This window comes from Patiria miniata, unplaced genomic scaffold (assembly GCF_015706575.1).
Source record: "Patiria miniata isolate m_02_andy unplaced genomic scaffold, ASM1570657v1 HiC_scaffold_1, whole genome shotgun sequence".
Lineage (NCBI taxonomy): Eukaryota > Metazoa > Echinodermata > Asteroidea > Valvatida > Asterinidae > Patiria > Patiria miniata.
This window is the reverse complement of record NW_024037047.1, coordinates 31,773,911-31,789,954: the sequence shown is the minus strand read 5'-3', so window position 1 is coordinate 31,789,954 and position 16,044 is coordinate 31,773,911. Positions and strand designations below refer to the sequence as shown.

The following is a 16,044-nucleotide window of genomic DNA, read 5'->3' as shown; positions in this document are numbered from 1 at the left end:
TCGAAAATGCAAAATACAATCCTGCTATAATTTTTTTTTATTTCATTGTCGCAAAACTGCATGTACATGCTCAGTACCTTTGCGCATACCTTGTTCAGGCCTGTTCACTGAGCCCAGACAGCAGGGGGGGGGGGGTGTTTAAATCCTATAGTGACATTTTTATATGCGAGTGCGAAGCCCTGAAGGCGTGGGGTCCGGGGATGCTTACGATCCCTGGAAAATTTTCGGATTGAAGATCACTGATCTCTATAATAAAGACATATAGAGATCAGTGTTGCAGAAGCTTGACTCTCTATCGAAATATGCCCTCGTTATTTAGAATCAGCTCAATTCGTAACTGTGCGAGCGAGCATGTTTTGCACAGCTGTAGCAGCTGTCAACCCCCGTATATGAAGCGATTTCGCGCGGCAGCTTGTGCCGACATACAGAATGTACAATCTTTTGCCATGGGTTTCAGAACCTGATTTTAGCTTCGCGGAGCTTTGAGCAGCAGTGTATTTTATTTACATTCTCCACTTTGTTCTTACTCCCTCTTCCTTTCCCCTTCCTTCTCCATTCTTCGGAACACTGGTGCCTAGGGCCTACGAAAACACTTAATCCAGGCCTGCGGTCTCCATCTGATTCGATCCAAATTACCCAAACGGAACATCTTTATCACTTTTCTAATTTGTGAACAGAAAAAGTGTGCCCCTGTTTCAGTGGATTTCGCCCTTAGCTTTGTTGTAGACCAAAATGTGCTATGTTTCACGTGCGCGCTTTTCAAGTGCGCGTTTTATAAACTAAACGCGTTCGTGTCGGGCGCACTCGCAATGCAATGACAGCTATCCTCGGCATGCTAGCTAGCTGCGTGCATACGCGATGGGCTTCGACTTGATCGACAGCGTTCGAACGCCTCATACTAAATTTGATAGGTAATCGCCATCCTTTTGAGAAGAAAATAACTGTTGCATTGATTTGATGCGAGTGATTTCAACCAATTCCCATCTTGTGTGGTCGGTGAAGTTCCGAAGATGAACATGCAGGCACATATTCGGGAAGAAGAGTTTTGTCGACCAACCGAATGAAATTGCTGGCAGTTTGGTAGGGCTTCTCGAGCTTTCAAACCTTTGGCAATAACGTTAGAATGAAGATGGAAGAACCTTGACCATCTTCGCAACCACTTGTGACCGAAGAAAACGGTTGGGTCTTGATTTATTCGGTGATACGAGAAGTGAAAAACCGCATCGGAGTTCAGTATGAGTGCGATGAACACGCCCAGCAAGACGGGCAAGGAATCGGAATCACCCGCTAAAGACGCCGGGGAATATCTCTCGGCCTTGGCCGGTGGCAAAAGCCCCATCTCCTTGCCTTCCATACCGGCATGGATGCTGAACACACCTATGTACAGTAAACTCCCTATGATACCTGCTCCAAAGGGCAAAATTACCCTGTACACAACTGGACTTGGAGAGAAGGTAAGCCGTGTGTACATCTTATGTTTAGGCCTAGGCCTAGGCCTATTTGCCTTTTGCGGGCGGGATATAGGACCTATTGTCATCATTAGATGAAAGTTATAGCGTGATGGTCCTAGATCATGCTGTATAAACCGTTTGACATGTTCGAGGAGTCCCATAATCATTACAAAGTAGCTCACCACTAACCATTTCTTTATTTGATTGCATTGACTTGTCTCTTTGAAACTAACGTCCGCTTAACTTGAACAGTTGCCATTTTTTCCGCTTGGAAATCTATTGATTTATCACGTTTATGGGACTAGTACTAGTAGGCCCAAGTAAAGGCCTAATAGTAGTATAGGCTACGCAAAACGAACTGGATATGGATCATTTAAATAAAGGAATATTGGTGAGGACGCTGCACTATTGAACAAAAATAACAACTCAGTTTCCGATCAATAACTCAAGAAATACAAGATGCATTAAACTGAAATTTCGTGCAATTAATTTCCACGATGTGTAACAGAGGGGTATTGAATATCATGAGAAACAGTCCAATGATAAAAATAATATGATCGTAACAATGTAGTGTTTTGAACGCGAAAAATACACATTGATTTTCATTTGGATTGCACTTGTTGCGCTTATAACACTGTATTGTTATGGTCAATATTGCTTCATTGTTTGACGGTTTCTTATGAAATTAAATTTCGCAATGTTAAACATATGGACAAATCACCACACAAAAATTCAATACAAAACATCTTGTATTTCAGGAGTTGTTGCCCCCCCCCCCCCCCAACGAGTTTGGTGGTGGATAATTATCGAGACCACTATTTATGTGGCGCGCCCTCTATTAAATAACAGATATTGGTGAGGATGCTGCACTATTGAACAAAAATAACAACTCAGTTTCCGATGAATAACTCAAGAAATGTGAGATGTATTAAACTGAAATTTCGTGCAATTAATTTCCGCGATGTGTAATAGAGGGGTATCGAATATCATGAGAAACAGTCCAATGATAAAAATAATATGATCGTAACAATGTAGTGCTTTACACGCGAAAAATACACATTGCTTTTCATTCGAATTGTATTTGGCGCGCTTATAACACTGTATTGTTACGGTCAATATTGCTTCATTTTTTGACGGTTTCTTTTGAAATTAATTTTTTCAATGTTAAACATTTGGACAAATCACCACACAAACATTCAATACAAAATATCGTGTATTTCTAGAGTTGTTGCCCCCCAAACGAGTTTGGTGGTGGATAATTATCTTAATGTAAAAAATCCCGGTCCTGAAGTCTTCAGCCAAGACAAAACGATTCTAATAAGCTTTTTTTGATGAATGAGTATATTCATTGGCGTCGCGAGGGGTGGGCAAGGGGAGGCACTTGCCCCCCCCCGGAAAAGCAAAAAAAAAAAAAAAAAAAAGGAAGAAAAAAAAAATGAGGCGCGAAGACAAAGTGGTGTAAATTTAATGAGTTGGGGGGGGGGGCAAAATGTCCCTGCCCCACTCTAAAACTGATAAATCGAGAATGTGTTGAGAAATACAAGCATTTTTGGCAAAAAAAATGTTTTGCCCCCTCTAGAAAAAATCCTGGCGACGCCCATGAGTATATTTGAAGATTTTGATGACTTCTTCTGTTCTTCTATATACGGGGTGGTTTGAAATGCTTGCAATATTAGTGAAACGCTTTCAGAGTTCTTCAATTAATGAACAAAATAATGATCATCAATTTCTGAATTTCTGATTTGTATTTCAGTTGTACCCCACCCCGAATGACCTTGACTTTGACCCCAGCGCGGAGGGGCTTAGCAGTGAGTACAAGACTCTACACGATCCTCATCTCAAGAGCCATTACACACAGCCGGCCACCTTACAAGGACTGATCAGGAGAAAATTCGTTACTCCCGAAGGAAAAGTAAGACAATTTTTCATTAAATTTTGGATTCCGTTTTTCCTGTCAAATACCGACAGAAATATGTACTTCACGCTTGAGATCTTGTTATGCCCAGATGCCAAAATGATAGTTTAAAAAAAAATATTTGGGTAAATCCCCTGGAACATTTTTTGCTTGAGTCAGTATTTTGTTGAAATCAACACACGATCTTGCTGCATTTTTACATCTCAGTTTTTAGGCCCTGTATGTAGTTGTCTCACTGAATATGATTTTTGATGTGTTTGTTTGTAGGTAATTTGCACCCTGAAAGAATTCAATGACTACCATCAGTACCTGAAACGCGTGCACATCGAGAAATGTGCACAGGACCGAAAATCCATTGTGAGTATTATATTCATTGACAAACAAACCGTAATAAGCGATTCATTCCTCCCCTTTTAAATATCGAAAGGCTTATTTAAGATCGAGCGATATTAAAGCCGTATTGCAAACTCAGGTTACAATTAGAAGCATTTAGGAACACGAATATCGTTTGGAAAGAAACAATGAGTTTAATTAGATCTTAAGTTTAATTGGATCTCTGTTTTGTGTTTGTCCGTCCAAGGCATCTTGCCACAAGCTTAGGCTTCCAGAAGATGCCTCCATGCCTATTTCTGTTTTCACCTTTTTGACAAACTATATTTATGTACTTTATCGTGTATTCTATACTTGTATTTCTCAGTTTGGTATGGAAATAAATGTGAGTTTTGAATTGAATTGAAATTGAATAAGGATAAGGAAAATGGTGGCTCAGACCCATTCAAAACCTCTTCCTCTAGCTGTGGATTAGTCAATCTGTGATGTTTATTTTGGAAGCTTATGATTTTTTTCCAGGCAATGAAAGAGCGCAAGGAACGTGAGCGCCAGCGCCAAGAATGGACCATGAAGGAAGGACTAAGTCCTCACGACAAGCAAGTCTTGGAGACACAGACACGCAAGAGAAAGACGCTCAAGGAACATCATCGACAGTAAGAAACTCCGAAACATCACCCTGACAAGTTGCAAATTCCTTATAAGAGTTTAGAAAATATTTCCAAAAATTGAATGAATATCCAGTTTCCGGCAAGGTTCACACGTTATATCTGACTTCTTCTTTTTGCGTATATGCTTCTGTACAATACTCAATACATCAAATACCACAATATATACCACACAAACATGATTTCTACACTTAGAAATATTCTATAATATATACTTCTGAACAAGAAATACGATACAAATACATATCTGACAAAGTATTGTTTTACTTCTAATAATAATAGACCAATAATTAGTTAAGCGCTCCGCAAAATCACGTTCATTGCAATTTAAACATAAACATTTATTCCACTATGTGGTGTTTCTCAGTTTAATTATTGACAGCACTCAAATCTTTTATTTTTTCGGGCTTGATGTCAAAAATAATAATTTTTATATTAAAGTTTACATGATATGATAAGTTTCCTTTCATTGTTTATTTGATGATTTGTACATTAAAACAAATAATCGAAATGGCTCTCTCACAATAGAACATAATCTAGCTGATGCACCGGGCTTCGCGTGAGGTTCCAGACGTCTATCGGACCTTACTTGTGATTTGACATATAATGGACAATTGACTTGACTTGCGATTGACTCGTCATAAACTTGTTATTGACTACTTATGTACTTGGCTACAAATAGGATGCGGCTTGCCTTTAGACAGGATGACTTGTGATTGACACTCGATTGAATTGACGAAATCCCCGCTAATCTGGAAATGACTCAGCAACTTTTCTGTGATATCTATATTTCCTGTAGTTTGTTACAGCGTCTTGAAGAGGACACGGTGAAACATCTCCGTGTGTTGGAGGAGAAGCAGACCAAGCGAAGCATCGAGAGGGCGCGACGAAACTTGGAACGGGAGAAGAAACGAAACAAGAGGCTCAGATGGGAACTGGAGGTAATGAGGCACTCTCTTATGAATGAATTTGCCTCCGGCAGATGAATAGGTCTGCATTTCAAAAATTGGTTTGTCTCGAAGTGAAACAAGATGCTCAGATTGCAATCAGGAGATTCTTGATGCTTGGATTTCTGTGGTGTCGGCCTTGATGTAAATGATAATATTGGATTTTATGGAAAACCTTTTTTTTTTCTGCTGTGGTAATAATTATCAGAAAAGACGAATGAACGTTTTCGAAGGTCCATTTAGCAGATTAGATTCCTAGTCTCCTAGACACCAACGGAGACCTGTGCCATATCTTCTTTCATAAATGACAGCCAAGCTCGTACTCACTTTACTGCCGAGAAGCACTTTACAAAGGCCGGCCACGACATTTGAGGGTTAAATCATGGTCGGCACCTCTGAGGCAAAACTGGTCACAATTGGGAATGCGGCTGCCAAAATCAACAGGCCCATTATCGTTTCGGTAGAATATTTATTTAAAACAAAAGCAATGTTTAATCTGCAAGCTGAGTACCAATTGGCCACTTTTTGGGTGCCTAAGTAAAACCACTTATCTGGTATAGCCCAAAAGCAGAATATACAAAAAGGTTGTTTCAAAAGTTCGGCTATTCTGCTTTGAAAGAACAAAAGCTGAAGGCAACTTTTCGGCCGCCCGAATAAAATCTGAATTTTGGAAATGAGAGAAGAAGAAAATGGAAAGCTCGAAAACGTTCAATCTTATTTGCTGTTGCTCTAGCAAAACAAAAACACATGACATTGTCAAAACATACATGGATTTCGCCAAAACGTTTTTTCTGGTAGCAAAGAAACCCGAATCCTGACTGCTGAGAAGTCATCAGCCAAAGAGACGTTCCTGTATTACTGCTCCTAAAAAAACCCATAGAGCCAGCGCAAAAGAATGAAAAAAAATACCCTCTTAAGATGAAATTTAAGGAATCTCTTTTAAATATTATTTACCTTCAATCAATTTACTTTCCATCAATTTGTCAAATTCTGGGGGACTCTCGATTAAAGATGCATGCCCTGTGCTATTTTCGAGTTTAAAGTCATTTCCTTTTTCAGTCTAGCAATATAAAAGTTATTCAATTATAAACGAGACATCGAACGAAAACAATCCACCGACGTTTAGTTACTGAATTATTTCTTCACAAAATTCTAGTTATTGGCTGCTAGACACAAAATTCGATTCCTCAAGGGCGGGTTCATTTTGGGCGCAAAAAGAAAGCCCTTTTCAGAGGGTTGAAGATGCCCAAATCGGAATAAAATATATTTTTCTTTTAAAACAAAACATGCAACTTGAAATTTTGTTAGGAGAGAAATATCCACTTTGATGAGTACAGGGTATACAACTCCGATGTTTTGATCCTGTTACCAACACTTACTCGACAGGAACACATCAAGAAGGGGACGAAGCGGATGAATCTTGCGGAGGATGAGATCCGACATGCTGAACTATTGAAATGCTACAACGTGAGCGTCACACAGAGACGCGAACTCAAGGTGAAACGTTGGACTATGATAATTATCAGCAAATTACATGACTGCCCCATTTTTTTTTATCTGAGCCTTTAACTGTTTTTGAAGGAACTTAGATCACGCAATCATAAAATGCTGCTTGGAACTACAGTATTTTCCAAAAATGTGCACAATCACCATCTTTCCTCGTTGAGTGACAGGAACAAGACTTAATCAAGCATTCTCAAGTTATGTTATTCAAGCAATTTCACCAAAAACAAATCCACAACTCTTGACATGTATTTGTACCGAAAAATACTGGATTTCCAATTCTAACCCCATTTAGTTTGACGCCAGATCACTAATAGAACATTTTTTTTCAAAATGTAATTTGGTTGAAAAGTTGGAGGACCAGTGGAATCGCCATCAGAAGATACGGGAAAAGCATCGTCTGGAAGCAGCAAGGAGACGAAAGGAACAGCACACTCGCTTTGCGCAGAACATCGATTCCAGAGAACAGACTGCGTCTGACAAGTGGTCGAAACAACTTTGTAAGTGTCACCAACGATTAATACACTTCACATCCATGCGTACCGTACCTCCAACTCCAGATATTTCGCTGAAGGCCTAGGTTTACCTCTTCCACCCTTAAGCTCGTATTCTAGCAATCTAAACAAGTCGATGAATGCACACATACACGATGGATTCTCTTGCAAAAGGCTTTGTGCTGAGTTAAAGCACGTTGCACGGCCATGCATCACAACTTCATGTTTATTCTACAACACACTTGACATCTCCCCTTGGAGTCTCAATCTTTAAACAGCACTGTTAAGGATATTATCATAAGCATCCATTACCATATTGTCCCCCAAAAAAACTAACATTCGAAAATCAATTAATAAAGGTATATAGCATGTGAGTTTTGGACAATTTTCAAATTGCCCCTTAAAGTCAGATAACCAATCTGACCCATACAAACTTTATTCCATTCAAATCAATGCATTTGAAAAAAACGCTATGCTTACTCAAACTGAAGGGTTGAATATCGTCTGTGGCCACTTTCCTTAAACATAAACCAACTAAAAAGCATTTGGAAGACCAATTATTCTACTCAGCAATACATTAGACACAACTTTAAATACTACCCCAGATTTTCTGAAATCATGTCCGATTCGACGGTGAGTTTTTTTTTTTTTTTGGGGGGGGGGGCAACCTGTATAAGTGATTTTCGACAGAAAACGCTTTCCAGCTAGCATCTACGCTTTTACTGTCACTTGGGCTGTAATCAGGAAATGACAGCGTGATTTCTCAATTCCGATCAGTCTCAATCATCTTAGTGGTGCATTCGTCGTTGCTTATAATTACGCGAACTCCCACAGCAGTATAGAACATGGGTTGAGAAAAAAAGACAACCTTCTTCTTTGAGAATGTTAAGGCGATGGTCTAATACTAAAAAAGTTTACCAAAAATCTGTAGCTATGATAAGTTAGGGATGTACACCCTTCAAATAGGTTGGTGTTTCTAAAATTGTTCATTCCAGCAACATTCGACAATATGCGAGAAGCGAGAGCCTTGAAGATGCAACGACAGGAAGCCAAGATCGAGGCTCGTCTGGAGAAGAAACTCAAATCTGTACGCAAACTGTTTGAACAACGGCGAAGGAAACCTATCGGTCAGTATTAGATGAAAAAATTGTTGCTCCTGATACCATCCGACCTGTTCTGACTGTTGCTTCTTCTTTCCGGTCAATTCTTTGAACGAGTATAAAAAGTAAAACAGGCCCATCACTTGTCATCATTCTGAAATCTTCAGCAAAATTACAGTAAGACATTTTCTTTACAAGCTTCGGATAGCAAACCATAACATTTATAAAACAATATATTGTAACCACTTTTACGGCAATTATTTGTCCCTTTATATCGCAGGCATTTTTTAAAAGCTTTGTGGCGTCCCTTTAAAGGCACATAGGGTCAACTGCATAACCTAAACTAACTTACGGATTATTATATAAACAATACTTTGATTAAAGATCGTACTTTTAATAAATACCCAGTGATTTTTTTTTTCATCTGGCTTGCTGTCATTTAGAAGAAATGTAGGTTATTTCCCAAGATCAGTCGATTGGTTGAATTTTGGAAGAGTAGAAACGGTTGTGCATTGTTTTCACTGTCTTTGTTTTTCCTTCGAAAAGTGTAATATCCACACGATAGGCTTTGAACATTCCTCCTTTGATTTTGAGTGGTGTTATAAAATTATGAAAAGCAAACGTACTACATGTCTTAAAGTTTCAGGAACATTTTTGAAATGTACATTTAACTGAAAGCTCCTCAATTTAAAGATAAAACTTAATCATGAAGAAGGTGTGGTACGATCCATTGAAAAAAAAAGATCTAAAAGAGGGCTTGTTCTACGTATATACCCTAATGTCTCTTAGAAGCTGATGTAAAGATTGTATTCTTTCTTTTCTTTGGCTTGTATAGGTGGTCGACGCCGCAGGCCCCCGCGCCATGGACTGGGTGGACCTCGCCACTACAGTACCTGGCCGGTCGAGCATGCGTTGGATCGCATCGAGCTCTCGCCAGCTGATGGCGTGTGGAAGATCATCACTGACAGATACCTGCCGGTAGGTAGTTCAATTTCTTGTCATCTTAGATGGTCCTGCGAGGTTTTTATTTTTATGGGATAACGGTGGTCATACGGGTGAAAAGATGGCTGACTCATGTGTTCTTATCGAAAACTAATTCAAGATTTTGGACGTCATCTCTCCCTTTGGTTAGACGGCTGCGCCGACAACTTCCCCCGCTCCATCCCCAACTGGGTTCCTGGAACCGACCATTACCATTGAGACAGAGGAAAAACTTCCAATCAGCAAAGACATCTTAGCAGAAATAGCAGAGGAAGAGTCAGTCCCAGACGTCCAGGAAGATAGAGGTAAACTACCAACGGACAAGTGTTTTTTTATTTTACGGTTTCACTGCCTCATAAATAACCGTGAATTGTGTTCACTTGCGTAGTTGATCAATCACTTTTATTTCATACTCAGTTTTATGAATAATACACAAGAATATTACATGACATCCTCTTTTAAAAATAAAACAAAGCACAAGTTAATTGGGCTTCTTTGTGTTTTATAGGGTATTCAATATCTTCTATTGAGATGGCTGTTCTGTTCGGGGATCATTACGACTCATTTATCGCCTCTGCGCGAGATCTTGTTGGAAATGTTCTGCATGCACTTGAGGCCGAGAGACGATCCGAAGAGCACGTCCCCGAAGCTGTCGAGTCTGTGGTGACGGAACCAAAAGAGACGAAGCTACCTGAGGTCATGCGGCGTAAGAGTGTGCTACAGTTGACAAACAGCACGGTAGCCCGCCTTGTCCTATCCAACGTGCTCAGCAGAGCGAAAGAGCAGATCACAACCGAAGGTGGATTGCCGCATCTGCCAATTGCGACACCAACGAGAAAGGTAGCATCTGATACCATTGCAACGAAGAAGCCTAGTGTCGGCAAGCAGGCCAGCTTACGTGAAATCCACCCGCCAAGTCCCATCGCTAAGAGCGGTGTCATGTCCGATGGATCGATCCAACCGAAGGAGACGCCTTCCCCTAAGCATACGAGCAGTAGCCTTCTTGCAGCTGCCTTGGTGTCGGATGCATTGCGGAAGGTCACACGAGAGCTGGAGGAGGAGTCTCAGCGATCAGACACGAGTGTCTTCGTGGAAGATATGGTATGGGACACTATAAGAAACGTAACCGGCCAACTTCAGAAGGAACTGTCTGAAAATGTCTCTCGTGAGCTGGAGCAAGAATCACAGCGTTCAGACACGAGTATCCTTGCGGAAGACGTGGTTCAGAATGCTTTAAGGAATGTGACCAGCCAACTGCAGAAGGAGCTGACCGAATCAGGCACCAGCTTTATTGCGCAAAGGGTAGTCTCAGATGCTATTAGGAATGCGGCTAGACAGCTGCGAGAGATGCGACTGACGCAATCTAGTTCAAGTGTTCTGGCCGAGGAGTTGGCATCAACTGCTATTCGGGATGCCACCAGACAGCTACAGGTGCTTCTCCCGCAGACCAGTTCTAGCATCATAGCAGAAGCTATCGCTGCTGACGCCATAAAGAGCGTGATGAGACAGTTCGGAGCACAGCCACCACAAACCAGCAGCAGCATTCTAGCGCAAGCTTTCGCTGCAGATGCTTTGAAAAATGCTACCAGACGACTTGAAGGTGAACAGATTGTGCGCGCCCTTCACCAACCTGTTCATGCCAGTAGTAGTTTGTTAGCTCAAGCCATCACCAACGACACTATCAAGAAAGTTACCAGGCAGCTCCAACTGGAGCGCGAGGCTCTGATTCCACACACGAGCAGCAGTCTCCTAGCCCAAGCAGTCACTAATGATGCACTTGCAAATGCAGCTCGGCAGCTAGAACACGAGCCCAGGGTACCTCCACCTCATTCAGACAGTAGCTTACTGGCACAAGTCGTCACCAGGGAAGTCCTTCTAAATGGTACAGTTCGGCTCCAAGTTGAAAAGTTGCTGCAGACACCTCAAACAGACAGTAGCACTGTAGCTCAGCAAATCACAATCGATGCCTTACAGAATGCAGCGGCGCAGCTCCCAGAAAACGGAGCACAGCTTTCCAGGACAAGTAGTAGTAGATTAGCCCAGATTACTGCAGATGCAGCTCTGCAGGCGGCTAAGGAGCAACTGAGGACAGATCGTGCCAGCAGCAGATGCCGTTCTCGTGGCTCCCGCTCATCAAGTCCCTTCTCACCAGACCTTGCTAAAAGTGCCGTCAACCAAACATCCCCAGAGCCTACTAAAAAGGGAACCAAAACGAGGGCCGTAGCTTCTGATATCATCAAAAGAGCAGCTGTTGATATGGAGTCCCAATCACCAACAAACGATCTCAAAACACCTTCACCATTACCCGGCCAAGTTGCTGCAGACTCACCAGACCTAGAACTTGACGTCGATGATACTCCTGATCAGGTTAGTTTCAAAATACATTGACTTAAATTAAACTTTATCTATACTTGAATTGTGAAATTTAAACCATACATGTTTGATTTTGTCTGTTTGATATATTTTTCAGGAATTCGATGGTCTTTCTTGTCAAGCACAAACTATAGTCATGCACCTTGTCGACGGGGCCATTGCCTCTTACCAACCAAAAGATGAGGAGGATATCGAGGAGGAGAATGAGTTGGAGAAGAGTATTGATGTACACAGAAGCAGCCTCCTCCTGGCGACTGTAAATGACGTGTTCCGAGAAAGTGAGACGGATGTGTCTCACCACCACCACAGCCATTCTGCTGCCAGTGAAAGTGAGGGCAGCGATTCCGAGGAAGAGGTAGACGAAGAAGACGAAATAATAGGCGTCATAGAGAATGAGATCATCGCTGAAGAGGAGAGCGTCCATTCTCTCGCCGAATGCCTCGACGGGTCTAAGGTAGAAGGGCTGACGTCCGTCGTAAAGAAAAGCCACGATAAGACTGTCTTCGAAGGGGCCATCATCCCGCATGATAAGGCACATGAGTCTGTCACAGAGAAGGTCTTGTCGGTCGAGGAGCTACACAAGGACGAATCGGGGCATCTTGTCCATGATGCCAGCAGCAAGTCTATCCACAAGGTTGCAGAAGGTGGAGAGTCTTCTCAGGAGCAGATCCACCAGTCGAGGCATCACTACAGTAGCATTGTACCCATCTATCACACTCACCCTCTCAATCTGGACAAGGAGATCATCGCCCACAATCTGTCCGCCATCTCTATGAAGCCCGACAACAAGCACAAGGTGCCATCGGCCTTTTCGGCCAGCAGTCGAAACTCTTTCCGCAACATGTTCCGCCCGGACATGACGCACTGTCAGGGCTCAGCCAAGTGTTTGAAGGACACGCTGGTAAAGGAGCTTTCACATTCTCAACACGGACAGCACGATCAGATTTATGGGGTTCTTGAACAACCTCATGAAGACATCACAGCCCATCACTCAGACGAGGAGTTAGTTGGACAAGAGGAAGTCGGGGGAGTTTGCTATTTGCCGCAAAGAAGAAGATATAGGGTACGTGTAATAAATACGACGCATCTATTGCTAAATATTAGGGTGTTTTATAAATTGACAAACAAGTGAAAGAACATTGATGTAGCTAGTAAGTTCGTTTTGTTTTATATTTACACAGACCCACGAGGTAATGGAGGATGTCGTTGCAGAGGAACAGGATGAAGTTGTGGAAGAGGGCGGACGCGTCTCACCAGAAGCCTCACAAGAAACCAAGGACACTCCCGCAGGTGGAGATTTTAAGTCACCCACCGAAGAGGAAGTCGAACCTATATTGCCCATGTCTCGTGCCAGCACAAGGTCCATTCGAAGTGGAAAATCAAGGGAAATCAAAAGTTTCCAAAGTAAAACAGAGTCACAGGAAGAGAGTGCGTCACCATCTACAAACAAAAGTCCAACTAAGGATGCTGCGAAATCCAAAAGCACGACTGAGACGAAGACCAGCAGCCAGGTACCTGCATCCCGTAGTGTGATTGGAGCTGTAATTGAGCGTATCAGTAGCATCTTCGGTCGGAAGCACTCAACCAAAATTCATCCTTGGTCAACGGATGATCACACTGCAGAAGTCACAAGCAGCCAAACACAGTCTAGAGATCAGAGTTCAATCAAACCTGACACCGGAGGTAAAACTGTTGACCAAGCATACCCCTTTGAGAAATCCGACACAAAGAGGGAACTCTCGGATGCCGAAGTGGCAGATGTACAAAGCACTCCTGCTTCAGCAAAAGTTGCTGATGAAGATCCAGACCAAAACCACGAAATTCAAAGCACTAAGAAAGAAAACACAGATGTTTATACAGAGAAAAGTGTGGAGACGTCTGAAGTTGACGCCATTCATATACCTGAAAAGACAGAATCCGAACCATCAGGAGAGAGGATAGAACCGATAGGTCCCAACAAGCAAGCAAAACAAAGAGAGGCAGTACGCCAGCCGACTACAGATATGAACAAAATTGCAGAGGCCGGCACTGGAAAAGAAGCGGAAAAGGAGACAACGAAAGCTGATAAAACAATCATCAAATCCATTGAACTCCCACCTGAAACACAAGTTCGGTCACCGGCACCTTGCACGGGTCCAGAAATTGTGCAACCCGGTGGTGACAAAGTAGAAGATGCTGGTGAAAAGTCATCCCCAGTTCAAAGGAAATCCAGTGAAAGAGGCGAGAAAAAGAAAAGAGACAGCAAGAAATCTCATAAATCAGGCAGTGAGGTAAGGGCAACATTCCTATTTTACTAGTGTATAAAGGCACATGTGAAATTGTTGTCAAAGTTTCTGACTCTAATATACTGTTACTGTATGGAAAAATGTTTATCTGCAAGCTTTTAATTTGAAATATAATTTACAAAATGGTTTTACGTATTCTTCTTGTCGTAGTCGAGTCTGAAAGAGGGACAAGGTAGAAAGAGTAAAACCCCCAAACCATCCCTTTCTGGACCACTAACGAGGCCAGTCAAGTCATCGTCGGCAGCCTTCGGTCGTCGATCTCAACAAAGGTCGCTTACATCAGCTTCTCCTAAACCCCGGGCGTGTGCGTCCTCGCCACAATCAACCAAAGCCCACCTTGGCCATGCAAAGATATCTACACAAAGTTCTCAGCAGCAGATGATAGGATCAGAGAAAGCACCGTCTCTAGCAAAACCTTCCAGTGGTTCTTCCATGCCCTGTGTCGTTAAACAACGGTCGCAGGTCACCAAACCGCCGTCGACCGGATCGATCCGTCTGATTAAGGTTAGCCCAGCACCGTCAATGTCTAGTGCAAGGCGACGGTCAGGGAAGCTCTCCTCCACGAGTGTGGGGAAGCTGATGTCAGATAAGGCGTCAGGCGGGTCAGTGCGCCTTATCAAGGTATCGCCAGCTGCCTCCACTGTCATCGGCCCTCGCAGATCCTCAAGACAGTCAACTTCAGGAGCTGTGGTCAAGGCCTCTGCCTCATCCAGCTCGAATTCCTCTCCAATCGGAGTCCAAAAACTGTCAAGAGATAAGCCTAAATCTGTTTCGCGAAAAGCATCAAGGGGATCAGTCCAAAGTCCGAGTAAGGCAAGAGTGCTCAGTATCAAATCCCCGCAGGCCTCAAGACCCGATGAAGCGAAACAAGCCGGCCTAGTTGGAAGTAGGCCATCGTCAACAGGTTCTTTTGTCATAATCAAAACCCCACAAGAGACTCCATCTACTAAGGACAACACGATTGCATCTTGTGAACCAGATGCTGTTACAGAGGCTCCCTCACAACATCAAGAATCAACCGAACAGGAACAAGCCAAAACAGACTCGGTACAAGAGCCACTGCCGCAGAGTGAGGTGGTCAATAAAGAAGGGGAACGTCAGGAAAAAGCAGTAGATGCAGCTACTGAAGAATCCCCCATAGGCAATGAAGAACCAGATATGCCAGTACAAGAAAGTCAAACAGGTCAACCGCAACAACTGGAGGAACCCTTGGTCTCTGAAAGGGAGAGTGACGAGCCGAAGACCCCGGTATCGTCACCAGCGGGCAATCAGCTTGCCGAACGCTCCTGTGATTCATCGGGGAGCCAGTCGGCCAAAGCGAGCCGTCGCTCCAAGAGCATCATCTCCGCAGTTATCGAGAGGCTCAGCAGGATGTTCTCCGGAGAGTATCGTGTGATTGAGTCCAGCATCGAAGAGAGACACCGCAGTGATACCCAGATGGGAGCCAGAAGCCGAGCCGGCATGCAAGGAGGAGACGAGGGTAAGGTACGACACAGCCAATCCACGGATGCTGTGCTTCACACACAGTCTACGCCTGATGGGAAAAAGAATGGCATCCAGACTCACTCGCGACAGCGAAAGTCATCAAAAAGCGTAGTGGTAAGGGACATTAAAATGTGTAAGCCTAGTTTCTTTATTTTCTAGAATCGAAAATTTGTTTGGTAAGAATCGTTACAAATGTTTAGCCTACAATCTTTAAATCAAGTATTTTTTTTTCGGGGTTGGAGGGGGTTTTATATTTTAACAGAATATTGACGATATGTAATCTCAAGGAATACTTTTTCTCATCTAGAAACAAACAGCTAGCGGCAAGAGCAGTAAATCAAAAACTCGTGACAGGTATGTTATTTTCTACTTTTTTGTCGTTCTGCATTGTTGACTGTTCAAATGTGTCAATACATGTATTATAGCTTTGGCCCTTAAACGACGCATAAATACTGAATACTCAGTGTGTTGCCTCCCGAGTGAAAGTTGGAAAAAACTCACTCGGTTGGGACTCG

The 16,044-nt window shown here is 42.7% G+C and overlaps 1 protein-coding gene across 1 annotated transcript; it reads left to right on the top strand.

Moving 5' to 3' along the window:
- The first annotated feature begins 867 nt into the window (after window positions 1-867).
- LOC119732856 lies at window positions 868-15,688 on the top strand. Its single transcript, XM_038206462.1, has 14 exons — window positions 868-1,454; window positions 3,205-3,363; window positions 3,634-3,723; window positions 4,216-4,349; window positions 5,161-5,302; window positions 6,695-6,805; window positions 7,164-7,311; window positions 8,301-8,432; window positions 9,241-9,383; window positions 9,538-9,691; window positions 9,895-11,753; window positions 11,857-12,822; window positions 12,941-14,029; window positions 14,195-15,688. The coding sequence occupies exons 1-14, from the start codon at window positions 1,236-1,238 to the stop codon at window positions 15,686-15,688; spliced, it is 6,840 nt and encodes a 2,279-aa protein (XP_038062390.1). The 5' UTR covers window positions 868-1,235.
- Window positions 15,689-16,044: the final 356 nt, after the last annotated feature.